At 56.6% G+C, this 24,722-nt stretch overlaps 1 protein-coding gene across 1 annotated transcript in view; it reads right to left on the bottom strand.

Annotated features, from left to right (window-relative positions):
* Positions 1–1,312: 1,312 nt before the first annotated feature.
* The window catches only part of RAB7A (RAB7A, member RAS oncogene family), a 46,008-nt gene continuing 22,598 nt past the window's right edge, over positions 1,313–24,722 (bottom strand). Inside the window, exons 2-6 of the mRNA XM_070359696.1 lie at positions 12,507–12,567; positions 10,291–10,417; positions 5,904–6,122; positions 4,553–4,681; positions 1,313–2,610 (exon numbers count right to left, since the gene is read on the bottom strand). Coding sequence (XP_070215797.1) covers positions 2,515–2,610; positions 4,553–4,681; positions 5,904–6,122; positions 10,291–10,417; positions 12,507–12,559 — 624 coding nt within the window. The 5' untranslated portion in view covers positions 12,560–12,567 and the 3' untranslated portion in view covers positions 1,313–2,514. The remainder of the gene's footprint in view (positions 2,611–4,552; positions 4,682–5,903; positions 6,123–10,290; positions 10,418–12,506; positions 12,568–24,722) is intronic.

Genomic DNA, 24,722 nt, shown 5'->3' on the forward strand with positions numbered 1-24,722 from the left:
TGACTCTGGTCCACGTGTACTGAACTTCTCTCGTGTGTTTATCATCTACCGGGCTACATCGGGCCTGAGCTGTGGCGTGCGGGCTCAGCAGTCGCAGCGCATGGGGTTGCTTCCCTGGATGCACGTAGGCTCTCAGCTCCCAGAAGGGGCACTGAGCCCGAGTACCTGATACTGGATGGCAGACTCCTCAACCAGGAAGTCCAGTCCCTCCATCGTGGTTTCAATTGGCATTTTCCTAGTGACTAACAATTTGGAGAACATTTTCTTCTAATTCTTAGAAGACAGTTTGAATGTCTTCTTTGATAAAATGTTTAATTCTAGTCTTTTTCCCCATTTTGTTTTCTTATTATTGAGTCATAGTAAGTTATTACTTTTCATATTGTAGACGCAAAGTCTCCATAAGATACATGATTTGCAAATAGTTCCTCCTACTTTTGGCTTACCTTTTCATTCTGTCTAAAGGTGACTTTTACATGCATGGTTATAGCACTATTAAATATCTATTTAAAAAACAAGGTGGGTCACTGTAAGGATAATTACTGGTTTCAGGAGGTGGTTGAGGTCAGAGGTTCAAGTCCATTTCCCCGACTTGTTCACGGTCAGGACCAGAGGGCTACAGCCTGGTTTGTGAGGTAAGCACCCCTCGGGGTCCACTCACCACCACCCGGCACCAGGGGAGGCCGCTGGGCCCCCAACACCCAGCCCAGGAGGCGGGGCCAGAGCACAGGGAGCCATGTGCCCGACGGGTGCTGTCGTGGTCATGAGCATCCAGGGGGTGAGCCCAGAGCGGCCAGAGGAAGCAACCCGCCGAGGACCTGAGACGTGGGGTGCGTAGAGCCCCAGGCGCGGTCCTGCCATCCTCCACCCTCCCACCGACCGACACGTGGCCGTTTCGTAACACTGATCCTCACGGCATCTGCCATCCCAGCGTGGCTCATCTGTGCTGGAACGCGGGCCCTGCTGCCGAACCCTCCTGTCCTGTCAAGAGTCAGAAACCCAGAACCACACAAGGGCCGCGTGTCAGCAACCACGTGGGCTAAACCACCACAAACCCAAAAGCCGCTCACGCTTGCTGCTCACAGCCCCGCCTCTGCAGGGACAGCGCTCTCCAGCCGGGGTCCCCGGCCCCCCCCCGCCACTCTGATCAGAAACACAGACGGCACACACCAGGGGCCGGTGCTGAGGGGCTGGACGGAGGAGGCCTGCGGACTGTGCCGGCGGCTGCCGCTCGAGAGAAAGCGCCGTGAGGGCGACCAGCTGCATGGCTGCCCGAGCCCCAGGCCTGGAGGAAAAGATGGGGCGAAGACAGACGGTCTTTGTTCTCGGTACATTTTATTGGCATCACGTTCGTCTCTTACAGAAGAACCTGGCCCACACCCTGGGACGCAGGCCCTTGGAGGGGAGCTCTGTGAAGCAGGCTACAGTGCAGGGGGTGGGGGGTGGCCCCGCCAGGAAGCGGGGGCTCGGGGGCTCCACTGGGGAGTCGGGGGGCAGGGGAAGGTGTGCTCACGGAGGACGCCACACCCCAAGAGGAGCGCCTTCTAGAACAAAGGTACCGTCGCTAGGACAGGTCTGGGAGGCCTCCTCTCCCTCTTGGATGTGGATGCGAATCTAACAGGGGAGTTTTAAAGTGTGGAGCAGGAAAGAAAAAAAGGGAAAATGAGAGTTTTAATTTGTGAAACAGCTGTTTCTCCATTGCACACAGCAAAGTATTATGCAAATGGCCTCTTGGAAAATTTAGGTGCAGAGGGAGCTGGACAGTCTCCCCTGGAGAGGTGCAAAGCGTTTGGCTCTGAAGTCTTGATAAAAGGCGTAATGATTCTCGTGTCTACTGTACAGAATACTGCCTCCTGCTGCGCTTCTCACCTCGAGATGCTGAACACGCTGCGGTCCAGACCAGGTTCAGCCCTCGGTCTCTACGCCTGCATCACAGGACTTACACACGTAACCCAAGAATTTCTTACACTGATTTATACATTTTAATTGGTTGCATATATTAACATGTACTATAAGATTCTTTTCTACGAAGCATTACATAATAAATGGATACTGTAAAAAGATCTGATTAGTTAAAAGTAACAAGCATTAACAGGTACATACAAAACTCAGCCTGATCAGACTGGGTGTGAGCCTGTGATGGAGCGCAGGGCACCAGCCTTCCCACATGGTGGCCTTCACAGGAGGGGGTGGGTAAAAAGACCACAAGACGGTTAAAAAAATCAGAACTAATTAGACACAGATTAACTGTAAACAGTTCTCTCTCCAGTGGACAAAAGGAAAAGCTTCCAGCGCAGACTCCACCCCAGGCGGGTGAGCGCAGCCGGCAGTGCTGCTGCCGTGGAGCCCGCGGGGCGGGCGCTGGGCCTGTGGGGCGTGTGCGGGGGTCGGCGGTGTGCTGGGCTCTCCGGGCAGCTGGGCGAGAGATGACTGTCTGTGTGGAGGAGGGGCTCGTGGAAGAAGGCCTGTACGTGTGTTCTCGGTCGCGAAGGACTGTGCGCTCTGCTCTCTGCCTCTTCAGCAACTGCAGCCCTCGGCCGAGGGCTTGGTGCGGTCGTTCTTGTCCAGTTTGATGGGCTCGGGGAACTCGTTGTACAGCTCCACCTCCGTTTCCTGGGCAGGGAGAGAGGTGGTGACTGCGGGCCGGGGGCGGGCCCCGCAGCGGAGGGGCCAGGCGGGCAACGAGGGACGCTGCAGGGCAGGGGCAGGAGGGATAGGCTGATGCCCTCCGCCCGCATGTGCCCGCTCTGGGACCTTCTGCCAGCGCCTGACGAAGGCAGGGTCTGGGGCCCCGGCCCTCACACACCCCGCGAGCTCGCCCCGCGCGTCTCTCTTGGATCCAGGTCTGTCTGCCATCTCTTCCAGGCCTTCAGGAGAGCTTGCCCCCAAGGCTGCACACGCCGGGCCCGCCCAGGACAACTCCCTCACTGTGGGGCCCACAGGACAGGGACTGGGGTCACTTCACGGGGACTGGGGCTGAATTAACGTGTTTCCAGCAAGGGGCAGCTTCCTACTTCCTAGGGAAAAAATTCACCTGTCCCTTAGACATGAAGCACCCGCGGGTCGAGGTCCTCTGGGGAAACCACTCTGTTCACAGGTGCTGTACAAGCGACCGCACCCAGGACTACCTGTATTTTAAGGAGGTCCTCTCCATGAGAAGTGAGCATGTGTGCGTGTGGCCTGGTCTGCTCACTGGTCAGCGCCATCAGGACCTTCCCGGCCCGGAGGCGAGCCGGCTCCAGCAGTGGCAGCCTGTCCCGCCCGCTGCTCCCAGCCCTGACCAGCGCTCATCTGCTTTCTGTCTTAACAAAGGCCTCAGCAGAGATCGGACTTGCTGGCCCCTCGACTGCAGACTGTGGCCCCGAAACCGACAGGAAATAAAAGTGTGTCCGTGAGCCATGCGGTCTGTGGAGTCTGTCAGGGGCCCGGTGCTGGCTGACACAGCTGTCGTGCGGTTCAGTTAGAACCTCAGGAAGGTTTATTTTTTGCGGGGTGGGTGGTGGGGAGAGGACGAGGGAGGAAAAGGTTGCACCTGGAGTGAAAGTCTTAGTTTAAATGGATAACGAACCAAACACAGCCGAGGAGGAGGACACCACCAGCGAGGGCAGAGGCTGCGCAGGGAGCATGCGGACTGCAGGCAGGCCGACGCGGGGAGGGCCCGATGCGGGCAGCGTGCGCCCCACAGAGGGAAAGGCACACCCACCGGCAGGTTCCTCACTGTGGCCAGATGGGCTGAGAAAAAGGCCCGCCACACACAGCTCACCCCCCACCTCTGTGCACGGCTGAGGCCCGGGCAAGGGCCCCTCTGCAGAGTGTGGGCACTGTGCCGGGGTCGCCACCGTGGTGCCGGGACCGAGGGTCACCACTGTCCCCAGGGACAGCCGGGGGCCACCTTACCAGTCGGACAGTCTTACTCCCACGACTCCAGCTCTAGGGGCAAGAGTGTTCAGGGAGGAAAGCACTGCCCTGCCGCTGTGGGGTCAGAAGAGCCTTCACCTGGCACATGCCAACAAGATGCCACTGCTATTTGGGGGGAGGGGGAACATTTGAATAAACACAGAGAAAACGCAGGAAAACCTTACCTAAGGAAGATGATTCCTAGAGCCTTTTGGGTTAACCTTTATGAGGATCGTTTAGGATAATTCCAAAAGTTGGTACACCTCACTGAATCTTCACAAACGCCCTGGAAGCAGGCAATCTCACTGTACAGCTCAGATAGGATTTAAAAACTAGACCAGATCCCAAGACGGGCAGCAGAGCTGGGCTTCAAACTCAAATGTACCCTCAAACGGGAGGAGCGTGCCGAGCAGGGCAGCCCCACACGAGGCGGCCTCAGTGGCCCTGTGGAGCTGACCTAAGGACAGCGGGACAGGGCTGCTCTCAAAGGCCCGCCACCGCCTCTGGCTGCACATACAGCCTGCGGGGAGAGGTGCAGGCCGAGGCAGCCAGGCCGGGGCTCCGGACCCGGAGGTGCTGATGGCTGCACAGAGAGCCCACGGGGAGAGGTGCAGGCCGAGGGTCTGAAACCGGAGGCGCCGATGCTGCAGACACCAACCTGCTTGAGCGCGTTCCGGGCAATCGTCTGGAAGGCCTGCTCCACGTTGATGGCCTCCTTGGCGCTGGTCTCGAAGTAGGGAATGTTGTTTTTGCTGTAGCACCAGGCCTGTGCCCGCTTGGTGGCCACCTGAAGGGAGAGGCAGGGCGCAGGTGCCAGGAAGAGCAGGAATCCCACCGGAAGAACCCCGGGCTGGCCACCACCCACCAGCCCCGCGCCAGCTAAGCACAGTACAGCTGGGCTTTCCCCTCAGCCCGCAACCCTGAGCTGCACTTGGAAGCAGCTTGTGAAGGGAGGCGGCGGCCAGCCCGGGAGGAAGTGCCTGCCGCTCCTGGGGCCGCAGGGTCCCCCGGCCCAGGACAGGCCTGGGAGCTTGGTCTCCAGGTCTACAGCCCCTCCTGTGACTGCTCAGCGCACCTGCCTGGGCCCCTGGCCTGATACACCCAGGCCCCAGAGCCCCCAACCCAGCCACGTCCTGTTTCCTCACTCCCCACCCAAGCCTGTTTTCAGGAACGAGACAAGAACCAATTCACTTAGGAATCGAGTGACTGGTCAAAAATAAGCTCAGCTAAACTTAAGAATAACTTTGTCTACACTCCCCAGAGAGATGCTACTGGAAAGGAAGCCAGAGCAGTTTTACTCAAAGCCCAAAGCACCTCCTGACCCGTGGGATCTGGGGGGGCCCCGCAGCTTAAGGATGACAGCTGAGGGCAACTGAACCCTCCTCCCGGGTCAGAGGCAGAGGCGCCCACAAGCCCGAGTCATGGCCGTGCGGGTGGTGTGGGGATCTCAAGGGGCCTCCTGGGCCCCAGTCCCCAAGGGCAGCCGGCCTGGAGATGGTGCCCCTGTGCACCCCCAGAGCCACGAGGCGCTCAGCACAGACCCTCCATGTGCACAGGGCACCTCAGAGCAGGAGGCCCAGGCGAGAGAGCAGGGCGCTGGGCAGGCCCTCTGGGGCCCCGCGGCCCTGACCTCCGCCCAGGGGTGTCCTCAGCTCAGCAGTGCGTGAGCCAGACCAAGGGTAAGTCTGCCCCACAGCCTGGAGACTAAGGTCCCACAGGGCCTAGAGGTCAATCCCGGACCGGAGCCAGGAGGGCTGGCAGGGGGCCGCTCCACAGGGCGCTCCGACCCCACACCCTCCCCGCTCTGCTCCTGGGGAGCCAGGCGCCACCCCAGGGCGACCAGGTGCCCCCCCGTTAATTGTACCCTTCCCCGGCAGGAATCACACGCAGACAGAAAGATGGGGTGAACCTCGGGGCACGCGGTTCTTTACCAGTTAAACCTGAACACTGGCGCCACCCCCTTTAAAAGGCAGCCCCCCACCAAGGACCCCGCCATGGCCAGCACGCACCTGTCTGTTTTCGAGGTCAATCTTGTTTCCCAGCACGACAAAGGGGAAGTTCTCGGGGTCCCGGGGACTGGCCTGGATGAGAAACTCGTCTCTCCAGCTGTCAAGGGTCTTGAACGTGTTGGGGGCGGTGACGTCGAACACCAGGACGCAGCAGTCGGCGCCTCTGTAGAAGGCCACGCCCAGGGACTGGAACCGCTCCTGCCCCGCCGTGTCCCAAATCTGCCCAAGACACACCGTCACTCCTGGGGGCGCAGCCCTGGACGGGGCGCTGCGGACGGCAGGGCTACCCCGAGACTAGCACCGCAGGACTTGGGGAGTGTGTGGAGCACGCTGACCGACAGCACCTGGGTGCATGTGCCCGAAGCCCAGGGACCCAAGCCTGGGTCCTGATCCAGGTGCAGGTCACACAGGGAGGTACGTAAGGAAAAGCTACACCGAAAACCTAGGCGTTCCGCACTCGGGGAGCTCCCCGCAGGGAGCGTCCGCTCAGGGCACGTTTACTTTATTTGGCCACACCGTGAGGCCGGCAGGATTGTAGTTCCCCAGCCAGGGACTGAACCAGGGCCTCAGCAGTGAAAGCACAAGCCCTGACTACTAGGCCAGCACGGGACCCCCGAGTCGTACGTTTCTTTACATCTACGTATTTTACTGTATGTAACATTCACCTTAAAACACCCTTCTTTTTATCATATCTCAAGAGACAAAGAAAAGCACTGTGTGAGGAGGGGAAGGGGAGGGAGAGAGCAATGAAGGCAAAGGCGGGGAGGACTCGGCACGGAGGGCAGGTGCTGACCGAGGGCACAGCGGCACCCGGCTCTCAGAGCTTCTGACCACGCGCTGCCCCGCCGGGATGCAGGCCGGGATGCAGGCCGCACCTCCTGGATGCCCCAGACCCCAGCAGGGCCCGGGTGGCCGGGAGGGACGACCAGTGTCCCCAGGACAGGCCCCAGTGCCGGGGCAGAAGGCACGCAGTTACCTCCAGCTGACAGCAGTCGCCACCTGCTGGACCCTCTGTCTGTCTGTCTGCAGGAAGCACTTAGCTTCAGGACGGCATGAGACTGAACATCCTCACAGCCCAAGTAAAAACTACGTCCACAGCGCCGGCCAGGACTCAAGGGCTGGGCTTTAGGTCAACACGGAGTGTGGGCTGAGCCACCCGTCTCATCTAACGAACCAGCCTCTGCAGGAGGCGGCCCAGCCTCCGTGCAGCCGGCCTGGCCTCCTGAGACCCGTTGCACTGGCCAACACGCCAACCTGCCGGCACCACACGGACGGCCGGGTCAGGGAGGACGGCCTCCTGCACAAAACCGGACCAGTGTCTGCCTGGAGAGAGCGAGCCCACACGAGGACAGCCCAGCGGCACAGGGCGCGTTAGGGGACTCCCGTTTCTGTCACACCAGCAAGCTGCAATAGCGTTGCGGACCTTCCCCCCTGCCTAGAGTGCAGCTCTGAGGCTTTCTGCACCGAGTCGAGGGAGGCGCACCCTCCTCCTCACAGCCGGGCACCTCAAGGGCAGAGCAGCCTGCCCAGAGAACAAGCGGCAGCCGCCGGACCCACTGCAGCCTCGAGCAGCCTCACCGCTGCACTTCCTAGTCATTCTTGTTCCTCTCGCTGCTTTCAAGTTTATCTCGAATGGATTTTTCTTTCAATGTGGTTTTTCCAGTCTTTTCCTTGGAACGTGGGCTCCCCTGAATCCGTGGATTTGTACCACATCTACCATGAAAACTTCCTAGCAAATACTCATCTTTGACCTTCTCGCTCTTCAGAGACGATGAAAAATCTGCGCTGCTCACCGAGTCCTGTTTCTGCCTTTTCTCCCTTCCCGTCACTCTCCTACCTTTCGGCCCTCATCTGCTGTATCCCATCTGCTAAACACTCTCTAATTTCTAATTCTGGGTTACCGTGCTTCATTTTCAGCAACCCTACTGACCCATGCCACCTGCTTAGCTTCTCTGCAGATAGACAAGATGGCTTGATTTCTTTCAATACAAAAACCACTCTGAACCGCCAGGGAGGTTTCCACTGGTCTCCGCTGTGTTGCCCTTTGTGAATCCTCTCTCTTTTTTTGGCATGCTGCTGAAGACGCATAAAAATAGGGGAGGATTCCTTAAGACCTGGAATGAGGATGCCTTTGTCCGGAGATGGTGTTTTCATTTACTTCCAGTCTTTTAAGCTGGCTGCAGAAGCCTGAGCACCAGCCTTTTGTTTCAACCCGAGGACCACATTTTCTTTCGCGCTGTTTCCAGACTGCTCAGTGCCCTGGGTTCTCAGCGGGTGCACTGATTTCAGAAACTCTTAAGATCTGAGCTGTGGGGCTTCATCAGACTGGCGCCGAGCCGGGAGGGGCTGGGCCTCCCTTCTGCAAGCCCTCGTGGCTATTAGAACCACCGCTGTCTGTCTGCTCCTGCTCTGGGACGCGGGGGTCTCCAGGCAGCATCTGAGCCCAGGACCTGAACGCAGCCCTCGGCCACAAGGCCAAGAGCTCACCTGTCCACCTGCTGTTCCTGCACCCATCTCCTCTCCCCAAGTGCTCTGAGGATTCTGCTTTCTGGCATTCCAGTTTTCTTTGAGGTGATCTGCTCAGCTCAATCCTAAAGCTCACTGTTCCCTTACTGAGTTTAACCTGAGCTTGGCCTGTGCAGTCTGTCTCCGTTTTCTCGGCTGCCCACATCCCATCTCTCAGGGGCCCTCTTCCTCACAGTCTCCATCCCTCGTCCAGAAGCCTCCGGTCTCTGAGCACTTTCTGTGGCACACTACTTCCTCAAGGGCTCATCTTCTGACCGGAAGTTGTGCATCTTCCAACAGGGTGGTCTTATCTTTGTCCTCACCAGGAGTGGCAGAGGTTTATGTCAGATCCTGCAGACAAAGCTCTCCGTGCCCTGCGGACCAGAGACGTGCACAGCGAGACGGGGTGTCCCCCACTAGGAGCAGGGCAGCAGAGCCCCAACCTGCACCCCACAGGCCAGGTGTAGCCCTTCCGGGGGCTGAGGCCTGGGGTCCCGTTTCCACAACCTCCAAGGCCCCAGGAGCCCTGTGTGTCTGTGTCCAATGGGGTCTCAGTTTCGGAGCCCACCCTGTGTAGGCCACTCTTGTCCTGAGGATGGGCAGAACGCCAGGCCCTGCTGTGAATCCACGCACCACCGCGGCAGGAGCCCAAGCTTGCCACCAGCTCCCGCTGTCTGCACCGCTGTCCAGAAGTCCTTTCCCTCGAGCGTGGCTTCCTCAGGCCTCAGTCGCACGCACACGGGGGCCTCGCCGACTACAACGCCGCGTCTGTCTCAGGTGTGCCGCCCTGGGTTTGTATGTTCATGTCACACGAGCTCCACCACAACATCCAGCGCTTACAATTCTGCCACCTGGAGAGCACCCACCCCCTACCGCCTGTTTACCGCACAACCGGAGGTCTGCACCTTGGAACCTGCCCACTCCCGCATGCCGCTGCGTGTCTGACGCAGTGGGCGGGAGCCACGTCGGCCCCACCTGGAGGAGCGCGTGCCCCGGGAGCACGGGACACGCTCCCACCACAGTCTGTACCGTCCAGACGTCTCAGGGAGCGGGGTGTTGGCCAGGACCACACGGCGTGGTCTCCCCTGGGCAGCACTCAGGGCAGAGAACAGGCTCAAGTGCTGTGGCGGCAGCGGCTCCCACACACCACAGCTGGGCCCACAGCTGGGGCTTCCGGATGCCCGAGGCTGGGGCGGAAGGGCCTGGCGGGCAGAGCCCCGAGTGAGCACACGAGGCTGGCGGGAGCTTAGCTCCTTCCCAGGGATCAGGCCCACGCCCTACAGTGGACGCGTGGTCAGAACCACTGGACCGCCAGGGAAGCCCCAGAACGTGAAGCCTCTTAAGGAGCCACGTGAAGGAATCGTGTTTATCCCAGGTGTTGAAAGGGAAGCCCCTGAAATCAGATTAAGGTGCTACGTGAAGAAGCCAGACCGGCTGAACAGAAACACAACTCAAAGGGCCATGGAAAGCGCAGATCAGAAGCCAGGAAGGCCACTGTGACGGCCGCCGTAAGGACCCGGGCGAGAGGCAAGGGTTTTTCCGCCTAAAGCACAGGCAAGGGTGCTGAGAGAGGCACAACTTACACATTTTGGAGACACAAGTCAGGAACCTGTAAGCTGCCAATTTTATAGCAAAAAACTAACCAAAACAACAAAACCCAGGGAGGCCGGTTAAATTCGAACTTTGGGGAAAAAAGGAAAATTGCTGGTGTGCCTCGCGGTGCTGAGGACGCCCTCGGTGTCCCATGCTGTATCTGGCAGGCCGCTGGAAGTGAGCTGCCCATGAACACAACCCTGAGATCTGAAAGGGAGGGCGGCGCCAAAACAGAGGCAGGCACTCAGACGGGACGACCGGGCTGGGCCGGCAGAGGGGAGGCGCTCACCTGCATGGTCACTAGTCTGTCATCCACCATCACCTCCTTCGTCAGGAAGTCGGCCCCGATTGTGGCTTTGTACTGGTTACTAAACTTCTTGTTCACGTACTGGTTCATGAGTGAGGTCTTCCCGACTCTGAAATTGGAGAAAAACCACAATAAGTCAGGCAGGTTGGCACTGCACACCAACTCCGACGTGTGCAGTCTGGAAGGACTGTCTGTCTCGCAGGAGAACAAGGCCTGCCCCTCCCAGTGGGGCGAGGCCTCCAGGTCACCCAGTGCCGATGCGCGCTCACCCGGGACGGACATGGGCTACTGGCGGGGTCAGGTCCAGAGAAGCGCTTCTAAGCTCTGGTGCAGCCGGCAGAGCCTCGTGTTTCCATTTCTCTCCTTAAAAGGAGGCCGGCCAACGCTCTCCTTCTAAAAGAAGCTCCAGCAGGAAGACCCCTCCACTTGTCCCCAAGTGTCTCTGCCGTCTTGGGTCTCTCCGTTTGGTGGTGGTTATTCAGTCCAAGAGAGTAGTGGCCAGAGGAAGCCACTGGCTCCCAGCAGACATTCACACAGCCAGCCAGTCTGCTGCCGTTGGCTTAGTTGCTAAGTCGTGTCCGACTCCTGTGACCCCATGGACTGTAGCCCGCCAGGCTCCTCTGTCCGTGGCATTTTCCAGGCAAGAATTACTAGAGTGGATAGCCATTTCCTTCTTCAGAGGATCTTCCTGACCCAGGAACCCAACCCGGGTCTCCTGCATTGCAGGCAGATTCTTTACCGACTGAGCTATGGGGGAAGCCCAAACCAAGTTTAAAATCTGAAGCAGAAAAAGCACCAATATTCCGCCAAATCGGAGTCCACCAAAGCAGGCTCCCCAGAGGTGTGTTTCAGTAAGAGAACTCAGCAAGAGACTGGGGCGACTCTTCGGGTGACGAGGCAGCAGGACAGGCAGGTAACACCTTCCTTTCCACACAGGCGAACACTCGCTCCACCCGCAGAGGACCTGGGAGCACAGCCCAGGGCCGTGCTCCCCACCCGGGCAGCTGCGCCCGAAATCTCCAGCGGAACAGACAGGAAGTCTGTCTTCAGGCAAGTCTGCGTAACGGGCCGAAAAGCAGCACTTTCAATCCTGACAGTGGAGCAGAGGAACCGGAGCGCGCGAGCGCGGGAGGAGGTCCAGGGAGAGCGGAGACGGACGGAGCGTGTGTGTGGAGGCACGGATGCCAGCCAGCGCGGGTCCGCGGCTCGCGGCGGACGCTCACTTTTAAAGGCTTCTCAGGTGATTAAGGAAGCCAGCCAGGGTAGGAAAATCAGTGCCTTTTAAAAAAAACTTTGGCATAGAAGGCACACTTGCATTATTATATGATTTTTAAAAGCATGTCGCCTCCAGTCTAAGCTTTCAAGGGTCACTTCAGATGCCAAGTCCAAAAACCTCACCCGCACCCGCCTCGAGTCTTCCCAGCGATCACAGAACTAGTCAGTTACTTGGTCAGTGGAGACGCAGGCCCAGCCAGAGGCGGGTGCAGGCATGCCTCACTTTCAGGCGCTCTGCAGAAACTGCCTTCCGCTTGCGTTTTCTCTTTCTTGCAGACTGCACGTCTGTGGCAGCCCTGTGCCAAGCTAGTCAGGTGGTACCACTTTTCCAGTGACGTTTGCTCCCTTCATGTCTGTGTCACCTTTTGATAATTCTCGCAGTAGTTCTAACTCCCATCATTACTCTGTTATGATCTGTGATCAGTGATCTTTGATGTTACTACTGCAAAAACATGAAGACTCACTGAAGGGTCAGGGAATGGTTAGCATTTTCCGGCAGTAAATTACTTTTAAAGTGCAGTATGTACAATGCTCTTCAGACACACGGTTACTGCACACGTAAGTGGTGACAGCATAGTGCGAACACGACTCTCCTACGCCCCGGAAACCAGAAAGCTCACGCGGCTCGCTTCACCGCGACACTGACGCTGCGCAGGTGGTCTGTAAGCGCCTGCAGTGTCTCGGAGCTCTGCCTGTGCCACACAGCATGCCCCAAACCTCCAGCATGGGCATGGCACGCTGCCCACGGCAGCAAATCCACATGAAAACTCTCCTCCCTCCTCTCACCAGCTAGGAAAAAGGAACCGCGTCAAATTATCACTGAGTTCAAACAGCCACCATTTTCTCCAAACTGGGGACCAAGGGCCCCACGGAGACCAGCGAGAGCAGCACCAGGGTGTCCGCTCACGTGCGGGGACACTCACCCAGAGTCTCCCAGGATGATCACCTTCAGCAGCACTTTCTTCCTCGAGGTCATCCTTCAAGCTGGAAGGAAGGAGAAGGCACGTGAGCAGGACGGAACTGCCGAGGGGAGCCCCTCTCTTGGCACATGCACTGATGCGGCCTGGGAGCTCCGCGCCCCAGCCTTCCGGACGGCTCTCCGCTGCACCCGGGGCCTGGATGGAGCGCAGGCTCAGCACGGGACCCGGGCCAGGAGCACGCCAGGGAGCACCCGGAGGAGCCTGCAGGAGTGCGCGCCGCCGGGACGCTGGGGCGGCGTGGGTGAGCCTGAGTGCTGCTCACAGAGGCCTCCTCGCGGTGAGCCCTGCGTCCGCCGTGGAGCAGTCCGCCTCTCCCACCGCTGTCCACCCCTGCCGCCGCCCATCCGTCTCCGGAGCAGGGACCCTGCGTGCAGCTGGAGGCCGCGGACAACCTCACAGCTGGCCCTCGGCACCCGCGGTCCTGCCTCTGCGGCTCAACCACGTGGGCTGTGCAGTCTGCATTCTCTAAAAAACCCTCACGGGTGTCCCTGGTGGGCCAGGGGTTAAGAATCCACCGGCCAGTGGAGGGGGCACAGTTTCCATCCCTGGCCCAGGAAGATCCCACGTGCGGTGGAGCAACTGAGCCCTGAGCCACAACCCAGGAGCTGCGACCACTGCGCCCAGAGCTGAGCTCCGCCCTGGGGAAGAGCCTGTGCGGCGATGAAGCCCAGCACAGCCAGAAACCCTCCTGCACGTGGCCGCGCGGACTTGACATTTTAATGTGTGACATTCGTCTCTCTTTTCCTAACAATTTCTGTCCAGACCATTTTATTCTCTATCCCCAGTGCCCAGTACAGAGTTATCAAATACTGGCAGCAACAGCGTTTGACTCTGCAGCTCGAGACCATCTTTCCCCAGAAAGCCCTTCAGGAAGTCTTCCGGAGCCTGGACCAGACAGCATGGAAGAGGCCCCGCTGACGCTCAACCCCCTGCCTCAGCCTGACCCCGGATCACTTTCCTTATGGGCACAGGCCTTGTGGTCCTCAGGAGTTCCTCAGAGGCCTTCAGGGGGAGAGCGGTGGCAGGAGGGCAGCGGTTCTGATCCTGGACCGGTGTCGGGGCCGCACGTGAGGACCGCGAGGAGCACCCCTCGGCGCTGACCCCCTGGGAGGGCTGAGGCTGCTGCCGCCTCCAGAGGCAGCAGCGTCCTCAGAAAGGACCCCATGCCTTCTGGGGACCCCGAGCCCTGGCCCCTCCTCAGGAGACACCGGAAAGGCCGGATGGAGACGACCAGGAACCAGCAGGGGCGGCGTCCACCTCCCACCGTCAGTGGAGCAGGGACCTCGGGGCTTACACGGGACCGAGCGGGAGGGTGTGGTGTCCTTCCAGTCTGGGAAGACAAGATGCTCCAGATGGGGCCTGAGCAAAGCTGCCTTTGGTCTCTGCTTCACCTGCCTGGCTTCCTGAAGGCTGAGGCTAACGGCACTGCCTGCCACAGGGCCGTGACTCAAGAAGGGGATTCCTGGCCCCACACTCCCCAGCGCTGTGACCTCGGACGCGCCGGCCAACCCCTCTGCTGGGAGAAGGAGAAACAGCTCTTAGGTCGGAGGAAGGGTGTCAGGCGTGGATGAGAAAAACGCACAGGACAGTGATGAGAGCCCAGGCAGCGCTCAGTGAATGCCGGCCTGCTGATTCCAACCTGCACCGAGTGCAGAGCCGAGTACACAGCGGAGTCCAGAAGGCAGCGAGCACGGCAGGAACTCAGAGCCGGCCACTGCGCACCCCGTTTCCAGACGCTGGCTGCCAGCTGCGCTCCACGAAAGGAAACGGCAAGGGCTAGAACGGTCAGCGCCTGCAGGGCAGGGTTAGAGGGAGGGCCCCGTGCCCCTGAAAGCAAGGCTCTCCGCAGCTCTGCTCAGTGTGGGGATGGGAGGCAAACTGGAGGTGGTGAGCAGGCCCCACAGCCGAGCCCGGGGCAGGCTGTCTCAACCCCCCAGTTCCTTCTACACAGCACCCACCCATGCTAGTCAGGAGTGGGACTAGACGAGTCACGCCAGGCCTGCTTCCTGTAGCGTTTTCTCCATCACATCCAGGCTGGCGTTGGCTTTTCCTACCTGCAGTGAGAGGTTCAGCCCCAGCATCTCCAAACACCCATGAGACCGCCAGCCCCACCGGCCTCCCGAGGGACTGCCTTGACCAAAGTTGAAGCGTCTCACCAGGAGGTCTGAGGCTGAATAGGGGCCGAGATCAGAGTGTGATGGCTGGGACACGCTTCAGATGCAAAGGGCAGGTTAAGGAAAGGACTGAAAAGATGACTTTGCAAAGAAATACATCGATTCTCAGAGTTCAGTAAGTTTCACTTCGCATCAAGCGCTCTTTCCTAACATCAGAAAGACAACATAAGAAGCACGCCCCACCCTCGCTGCCCCCAAGACAGCTCGCGTTCCCTCCTCTCGGTTCTGCTCACAGGTGGCAGGCGGCCCCGAGTGCCTTTCCTCCCTGCACACCCCATCACAGGCCTGGGGACCCACCTGAGGCGCGTCCGGGAGGCCCCTCCAAGCTCGTGTGGCCCTGCACACAGGCCGGAACTGTCTCTCCCATAGTACTGGTCAGCCACTGTCTCAGTGTCTGGTATTTCTCTGACTGCACTAAGCATTTAAACAGTCGTTCCTACCTTCTGTTTGACATACCAAAACTCTAGGGAAAACAGTGCCCTAGACAATACCTCTGAGCTTCCACCCATGGGGTCCTTTTCTGGGACACCGCAATGCCCGCTGGGTGGAGGTCTTGTAGGCGCTCAGGCTCCTGAGACCCTTGCCAGCCACACGGAGCTGAGGACCAATGGCCAGTTCACACAGCAGGCAGCCCAGGCACAGGGAAGCGGCCTGGCCTCAACACCTCGACTCTGAGAGCCCTCATTCCTGGGGGCTCCCCACAAGAGACACGTCCAGCACAGGAGCCACTGTGCTCCATGAAGCCCAAGGCTGGGGGCCCATCGGGTACGCCCAGCCCCTCCCCACCCATCAGATGCCATCACGAAGCCAGACACATGACCACAAGCAAGCTTCCCACAACAGAGGCGCTCATGTGCCTTCAACAGGGTTCCCAGGCAAAGGGGTAGGAAGTCAATGAAAGGTCAAATTCTTACTCAGGGGAAAGGTTTCTGTCCATCTTAACCCAAGATGTTTAAGAATGGGATTACTGAGATTAAGAATGGGATTAACTGTTTAAGAATGGGATTACTGAGTCAAAAGTATAAAAGCACTTTTATGACTTTTGCCAATTCACTTTCCTGAAGGAGTTTCCAAATGTAACTGCAGCCACTGTTGCAAAAGTTAACAGAAATAGGATCTAAATGAGAAAAATTTTACTGAGACAAAGAAAATCAGAATAAATGAAGAGATATCTCCTACAGGAAGCCTTACTGTAAAGATAAAAGTTCTTCCCTATTTAAATAACTGCAAGGATTTGGGGGGATGTGATGAAGTCATTCTGTCTGTCTTAGTAAAAAATGAACAAGAATCCCTCCCAATCTTTTCAAAAGAGTAGTGACAGTGAGCTGGCCTAACCATCTTGGAAAGTATGCCATCAACACAGAGTATTAACAGGACGGGCTGGAACTCCAGCAACAGAACTCAGCAGTGCAGGCTGACCCCACTCGGCGGCGAGAGCCAGGCTAACACCCCTACAGCTCGTCTTCCCAAACAGACTCCCCAGCAGAGCAGAGGCGCAAACGCAAGGGACACACAGATCAGAAGGCCTCTCCTGGAGGGCGGCTCACAAATGACTTTCTTTTCTTCATATTCACTTACTGTCATCTTTCCAGGGGCAAACGACCCTCAAACTCAAAAGGCCATTTCCATTTTGGAGGAAAACGTTCACTGTTGACCTTCTGGTCAGTTCTGCTTCCAAGAGCATTCCTGTCCTGCAGGACATGCGCCCCTGCGCGCACCAGTCAACAGGCAAGAGGGATCATGGCCAGGGCCAGCCCAGAGGGTGCCACCGGCTTCACACTGGCAACCGCTAAGAGCTACGCTTTTGTACATCATGTTCTCTGGGATCGGAGCGCGGGACGCTTGTTTCTAGAAAACAGCAAGGAAAAAGCAAAACCAAAGCAACCCTGGACTCTGCCCCAAGGAGCAGCGCCTCCAGAACCCTCACTGGCAGCACCTGCTTTCTCTCACCCTCTCCCAGCACCGTCTCCACGGACTTCTGTAGACACAAACTGCTCTGAAAAACCCTACAGAGTTAAAGTGTCCCCAGGGCCTGGGACCGGGCGCGGAGAGGACACCCACCAGCCCAGGAGTCTCTCCCAGAGCCTTTCTAGAAGAAGGGATACTCGCAGCACATCCCCTTCCTTCTGTCCTCAAACCCAGCATGGTCAGTGCACATCACTGTTCCACGTGCTGCATGGACTCCTTCCCCCAGGGACACTGTTTCTCAGGTGGGAAATCAAAAGCTAGACTCCCCCCCACACACAAACCTGGAGTCACTGCTCTCCTCGCCTTTGAAGCTGAGCAGCCAACTGGCCATAAAAGCAGAGCCACAAGCAGGCAGGACCATCAGGAAAACAGAGTGACCCAGCCCAGACTGTGGGCAGGGCCAGTGAGGACAGCAAGGGGCTGCCAGAGAAGGTGGGCGGGGCCCGGGGACACGGGGCGGGGCGGGGGCGGGGAGGAGCAGGAAGCCGGGCCACCTCCACCTCTGCCGCCAGCCCGAGGGCGGCCCCTCAACCAAGGAACTGCCCCCGTGCCGGCCACGCGGGGGCGCAGCCTGCGCTGAGTCCTCGGGGTTTATGCAACTTGAAACCCGGGGTCCACTGATCATACAGCCTGTGTGCTCCAAGCAAGCCTTCCGCTGTGATGGTGTCAGCCAACAGGCTGCTGCTCTGATGTCCCATTTACTGAACCCCAGGGGAAACGCAGCAGGCAAGAGCTCCCAGAAGGCTTCAAGAGGACACTGGGAGGCCCGAGAAGACGCAGGAGACACACGAGCGAGAGCAGCACACTGCCGAGCTGCGTGGGCACTTCAAGGGCAGTGACCTCAGCTGCGGAGTGAGACAAACTCTGCTCCAGGAGATGACGAGCCTGGACTGGAAGGAGAAAAGGGCACCAGGATGTCCCAGGCAGGACAACCCGCTGACCCGCCAACACTGCCCCCAACACGCCCCGTCCCCCCCAGTGCTCCTTCAAAGGTGTGCCTGCCACTCCACACTGCCCCCCAGGTGCCCTACGCACATGAGGACGGGGGACAATCCCGGAGACGGACCTGAGAGTGCAGGTCCAGGGGCGGCCCCGAGCACCGCCTCCTAGGCTTGGCCTGCAGTGACGTGCCAAGCTCCCCATACAAGCACAAGGTCAGCACTCTCTGAGATGAGGACTTCTAAACCCCCGCCCACTGCTCACCAGGAAAGGCCTGGCTGGCATTCTCACCAGGGCACATTCTCTGGAGCCGCCACAGCATCAACTTACATCATGAGGGAGCTAACGTTGGTGGGGCAGGGCCTCTCTGGCGTGTGGGGCGGGGCCTCTAGCTGCAGTGCACAGACTCTCTAGCAGTGGGGTAGGCTCAGTTTTTGCACCACGTGGGATCTCAGTTGCCCGACCAGAAACTGAATCTGCACCCCCTGCCCTGAAAGGCGGATTCTTAGCCACTGGGGAAGTCCCTATGAGGGCTTTTCTAACAGTGTGAAACACGTACCTAGTCAACCAGTCGGAGAAGGCAATGGCATCCCACTCCAGTTATCTTGCCTGGAAACTCCCATGGATAGAGGAGCCTGGTGGGCTGCAGTCCATGGGGTCTCTAGGAGTCGGACACGACTGAGCGACTTCACTTTCACTTTTTACTTTCATGCATTGGAGAAGGAAATGGCAACTCACTTCAGTGTTCTTGCCTGGAGAATCCCAGGGACGGGGGAGCCTGGTGGGCTGCTGTCTATGGGGTCGCACAGAGTCGGACACGACTGACGTGACTTAGCAGCAGCAGCAGCAGTCAACCAGCATTTCTAGTATTATCACTTCACCTTCCAAATCTCATCACCCCAGCCTCGCACACTAGCGCGCTGGCTCTGCTACACTAGCACATTAACTCACACAAGTGTGTCTGAGGTCCTAGTCAAACATCTAAGACAAACCACAGCTTCATTTACGTGTATCCTAAAGTCACTGTACAAACCGGGACTGCGTCAACACCAGCAAACACTGCGGTGGAGGTGTGTCGCCGACAGAAGACGCACGCTCGGTGCCAGGGAAGGAAAAGCGCAGCTGGCGCGTGGGCACTCGCTGACTACCCACTCGGGTTTTCGCCCCCGCGTCTACTGTTCTGCGGTAACAGTTTAGGCCCATGAGAGCGAGCAGTATGGCTCCCCGCTCTCGAGATCCTAACCCAGGCTGATCAGACGACCTCAGACTAAGGCACCCTACGTCCTGACATCCTCCTCCATGCCTCATACTTAACTACATCCACTCACAAGTCCCTGTCTCTTTCAGGAACACTGGTCACTAACTGCGACCTAGGGTAGCAAGCACACCCACTTTGGCTCAGACACTTTTTCCTCAAGGACTCTTGCAGGAACCATAGTGACTGAGGTGTGCCACAAGGCTAGACTGACTCCTCAACAACTCCTTCCCGACCATTTCTGAGTCAAGATGCCAAAATTAAAAAAAAAAAAATCCAGTCAGCTAAGTGACAGTCTGTCTCCACACCTGGCAATTTTTAAGGCTCCACATCACCCAGAGCACAGAATGCAGAATATCACACGTGTGGTCAGGTTAGATGCTGACAAGTTAACACCACTGGCCATGGGTCTATGACCCGGAGTTCAGACACGGAGGCCCAGGTCACGCGGTACACCACCACCACCAGGACAGCAGTCAGAGAGGCAGGGCACGTTCCACCAGCGAAGAGGAAGGGTGGGAACCGGGGAAGACAGACCCTGTCAGCACCCACGGGGGCACCGAGCCAGCAGAGCGCGCCCCTAGGCCGGCAGCACCCTCCCTGAGCCGAGGCCAGGCCCTGTCAGGGCTCCGTCTCCTTCGGCCCACAGGCCCCAGCAGGACTCGCCCTGCCGGCAGCACCCCCTCCTCAGTGGAGGGCTCTCGGTGGCGCCTGGGACCCTGGAAGGACCCAAGGGCCCCTCCGTTCTGAAGCTGCTCCAGCTCAGGACTGGCTTGTCTCTCCCACACCATGAACTTCAGTTCCCCGTGCCCACTGTCACACCACCACGATCCCGCCACCGCTTCAGGGAGCAAGATCACAGGACTATATGCCTGCGGGTACACGGCATTTACCGCTTTGGCGTGAAGTGGGGCGCTACCCCCAGGGAAAAACAGGTTAGAGCAGCAACTCTCGCCCAACGTTTGGGGTCACAGGCTCCGAACCTCGAGCACTGCCTGCTTCCAAGTCAGATATCAGGAATACAGGAGTCCCAGGAGCCCCACGCTTGGTCCCAGGGCCACTGTCCTCAGAACAGACCCCTGGAGCAAAGACCACATTTCATATCAAGTCATCGAAGTACGTTAAACCAAATACGTAACCACTGGGGCTTTAATTCACAAAGCCTCCTCAACAAAACATTTTTAAACAAGTGTTCAAAAATTTCAGTATTAAACGAAAAAGTAGCCCAATTTAGCATTATGAACTCATATTCTGTAAGGAGACTTACAGCTAAAAGGGCGTGGGATGCCTCCTGTGGTGAACGGTGCACAACTCGGAGCCCAGATTCCAGAGCACCCTGGGGCTCTCGCTCCAGGCCTTCACTGTCCCTGAGCAGCTGAACGTGTAGAAACAATGGCAGAACAAATGGATTCTATCAGGACAAGCTTCTCAGTGGAAAAGCCCGTTTTGTGACCGGCTGCAGGTTCCTTACAACACAGTTGACCTCCATGTATATCCGCTCTTTGTTCATTTCACAAATGACAGTCATGATATTATCTTTTCTTGAAAATCGTCTTTAACAATGCCCATCACCTAGGGACTTCCCTTGGTCCAGTGGATAAGACTCCAAGCTTCCACTGCAAGGGGCACAGGTTCAATCCCTGGTCAGAGAACTAAGATTTCCCACAAGCCACACGATCAAAAACAAACAACAAAAAAACCCCAATATCCACCCCAAACAAGGCTACTCTGATGCCTGTCTCTGAAGAGTAATTCTGTTAAAGTACTAACTGCGGTCGTTCTTCGGTTGCTAAGCCATATCTCACTCTCTGCGAGCCTATGGACTGTAGCACGCCACGTCTCCCTGCTCTTCACCATCTCCCGAAGTTCGCTCAGACTCATGTCCATGGAGTTGGTGATGCCATCCATCCATCTCATCCTCTGTCCTCCCCTTCTCCTCCCGCCTCCAATCTTTCCCAGCATCAGGGTCTTTTCCAATGAGTTGGCTCTTTGCATCAGGTGGACAAAGTACTGGAGCTTCAGCTTCAGCATCAGTCCTTCTAATGAATATTCAGGGATGATTTCCTTTGGGATTGACTGGTTTGATCTCCTTGCTGTCCAAGGGACTCTCAAGAGTCTTCTCCAGCACCAAAATTCAAACGCATCAGTTCTTCAGCACTCAGCCTTCTTTATGGTCCAACTCTCACATCCATACATGACTACTGGAAAAACCATAGCTTTAACTATATGGACCTTTGTTGGCAAAGTGAGGTCTCTACTTTTTAATACGCTATCCAGATTTGTCATATCTTTCCTTCCAAGGAATAAGCATCTTTTATTTCCTGATTGTAATCACCGTGTGCAGTGATATTAAGAGCCCCAAAAAAGAAAATTTGTCACTGTTTCCACTTTCTTGCCTTCTATTTGCCATGAAGTGATGGGACTCGATGCCATGGTCTTAGTATTTTCAATGCTGAGTTTCCCACCAGGCTTTTGCTGTCATCAAGAGGCTCTTTAGTTCCTCTTCACTTTCTGCTACTCACACGGTTATCTGCGTATCTGAGGTTGATATTGCTCCTGGTAGTGTTGATTCACCATGTGAAATACCCAGCCTGGCATTTCAATCACGTGATCACTCTGTAAGGGTGACAATACACAGCCTTGACATATCTCTTTTTCAACTTGGAACCAGACCATTGTTTCATGTCCGGTTCTAACAGTTGCTTCTTGACCCACATAGAGGAGTCTCAGGAAACAGGTAAGGTGGTCTGGTATTCCCATCTCTTTAAGAATTTTTCCCAGTTTGTTGTAATCGGCACAGAGGCTTTACTGTAGGCTTTCTCTATGAGCCAACGAATATTTGCAATTTGGTCTCTGGTTCCTCTGCCTTTCCTAAATCCTGCTTGTACATCTGGAAGTTCCTGGTTCACCTACTGCTGAAGCCTAGCTTAAAGGATTTTGAGCACTACCTTGCTAGCGTGTGAAACGAGTGCAACTGTACAACAGTCTGAACATTCTTCAGCACTGTCATCTTTGGGATTGGAATGAAAACAGACACTTTCCAGTTCCATGCCCACTGCTGAGTTTTCCTAATTTGTAACACTTTTATATTGAGTGCAACACTTTAACAGCATCACCTTTAAGGATTTTAAACAGTTCAGCTGGAGTTTCATTATCTCCACTGACTTTGTTGGTAGTGATGCTTACTAAGGCCTACTTGACTTTACGCTCCAGGATGTCTGGCTCTAGGTGAGTGACCACACCGTTGCAGTTATCCCAGTCACGAGGTTTTTTGTAGAGCTGCTTCTGTGTATCTTGCCGCCTCTTCTTTATCTCTTCTACTTCCGTCAGGTGCACACCGTCTCTGTCCTTTACCGCGCTTAGTCTTCCATGGAAAGTCCCCTTGATAGCTACAATCTTCCTGAAGAGGGATCTAGCCTTTCCTAGTCTGTTGCCGTCCTCTACTTCTCTACACTGTTCAGTGAAGAAGGCGCTCCTTGCTATTCTCTGGAACTTTGCACTCAGTTAAGTATGTACCAGTTAGGACTCTCCAGAGAGACAGAACCATGGATCCAAGGATGAAGGAACAGAAGCTAATTCTCCTGCTGGCACCGTGTAAGAGCCTATGTTTTTGCCAGTTAAAGTGAGATTTCAAATGTGTTGTTAAAAATAAACTTGACATACATGAGATTCACGTTTCTGTAAGGATGTATAAGATCATGGAATGCACACGTGAAATGTAGCATTTAGACTAGTGAGGAGGTTCTCACAAGATTATGGAGGCTGAGATGCCCGCAATCGGCAGTCTGAAGGCCTGGGAACCAGGCAAGCTGGGTGTCAGATCTCAGCTGAGCGGGGGTGGCGGGGGCGCGGGGGCTGGGCTGGGAAAACCTCCCACCGGGAGAATTCTACCCCCGGCGAGCCTCCCGGGCCTTGACGAGAGCAGCGTGCCCTGCTCAGCCCTCATGCCCAGCTGTGCGCCTCTGGAAGCAAGCATTAGCTACCCCTGGGGCCCTGCCGGCCAGTGACACACAGAATCACCAACACACCAGGCAGGTGTGAAAGCCCCACAGAGCTCAGGGCTCGGGCACGTGTTCAGCTCCTCTGACTGAGGAAGTTCGAAGCGTCCAAACACTCTGCCTCCATTACAAAGGCTACTATCTGAAGGTTATTACTGAAGTTTACTTTACAGGGCTTCAAAAGCAGTGTGTGCGAGATCTGGCAAAACACAGATCCACCTGCCTCACAAGATCACTGACGGCCAGCTTGCTTCAGGTAACATTTAGGAAAATCACTGCTAAACACTAACTCAGGGTGGAAACGTGCCAGTAGCCCACTAGAAAGGAGAAGAACCGAACGTCCCATCACCAGGTCAGGTGTGGGTGCTTCTCCACAGATCCACACAGCGCTGCCAGGCACACGCCCCTGCAGACCACGGTCCTTCTCCTCAGTCAGGACAGCTGCTCAAGAGCAGAGCTCGCAGCTTCCCCAGCCGGCGCTGTGACCACCAGGGATGGAAACACGAAATCACATCTCGAGGTCAGAGACCTGCCAGCTGAGATGCCGTCTGGCTCTTATTTGTGAGAAAGACCGTGTCTGAAGCGAGGACACTCATCTTAGTGTGCGCATCTGTAAGAGCCTCACCCGTGGAGCAGCCATCATGACTGTTTCCAGGACCTTTCCGCCAGGGCCAGCAGGAACCCTGTGCGGACTATGTACGCAGCAGCCCCTCCTCGCCTGCCCCCGGCCCTGGCTTCTGCTTGGAATCGGCCTCCTCCAAACAGCGCTCGTGCACGGGCTCCTGCAGTACCCGTCCTTTCCTATCTGGCTTATCTCACTCGGCATGTTTTCAAGGCCTGTCCACCTTGCAGCCCACACTGGAACTTCATTCCTTTACGTGGTGAATAGTACACCCCTGTATCTAGATACTGTCTTTCGCTTATCTATTTCACCAACGGACGGGCACACAGGGTCTTTCTACCCGCTGACTGCTGTGAATAATTCTGCCATAAACCATAATGTATGAGTATCTGCTGGAGATCCTGATTTCAAATCTGGTGGGTAGATGCACCTAAGTGCCAGGACATATGGTAATTTTCTGTAATCTGTGCACTGCTCTCCATACAACTCCAGCATTTTACATTCCTACTAGCAATATTTGAGGGTCCCAATTTCTGTAATTCTCACCAACAGTTTTTTTTTTTTTTAAATAAAGAGCCAGGCTTCCGTTGTGGCTCAGTGGTAAAAAATCCACCTGCCAATGCAAGAGACACAGGTTTGATCCCTGGTCCAGGAAGATCCCACGTGCTTTGGAGCAACTAGGCCCACGCGCCACACCTCCTGAGCCTGCGCTTTAGAGCATGCAAACCGCAACTACCGCAGCTCGAGCGCCCTAGAGCCCGGGCTCTGCAACAGGAGAAGCACTGCGGTAAGCCCACACGGGCAACCAGAGAGGACCCCGCTCGCCAGAGCTGGAGGAGCCCTTGTTCGCCACAACTAGAGACGGCCTGAGCAGCAAAGAAGACCCAGCACGGCCATAAATAAATAAGTCATGAAGTTACTTCGGGCAGGGGAAAACAAGAGCCACCACAGCCCACGTGAAGCGCATGTCACCGTCCTGAGTGCCCGACAGCTAGTTGTTTGTGTTTATTGTTTGTGTCGATTGCGTTGTTTGTTTGTGTCGATTGCGTTTATTGTTTGTGTCGATCAGCCGTTTCCACGTCTTTTTCGGAGAAATGTCTACTCTGATCCTGAACCATCTAAAATCAAATTGCTTGTTTGCTGTTGAGCTGTTCAAACTGTAAATATGTATTCTGAATGTTAGGCTTATCAGATGTACAATTT

This window comes from Bos mutus, chromosome 22 (assembly GCF_027580195.1).
Source record: "Bos mutus isolate GX-2022 chromosome 22, NWIPB_WYAK_1.1, whole genome shotgun sequence".
In the NCBI taxonomy this organism is placed as follows: domain Eukaryota; kingdom Metazoa; phylum Chordata; class Mammalia; order Artiodactyla; family Bovidae; genus Bos; species Bos mutus.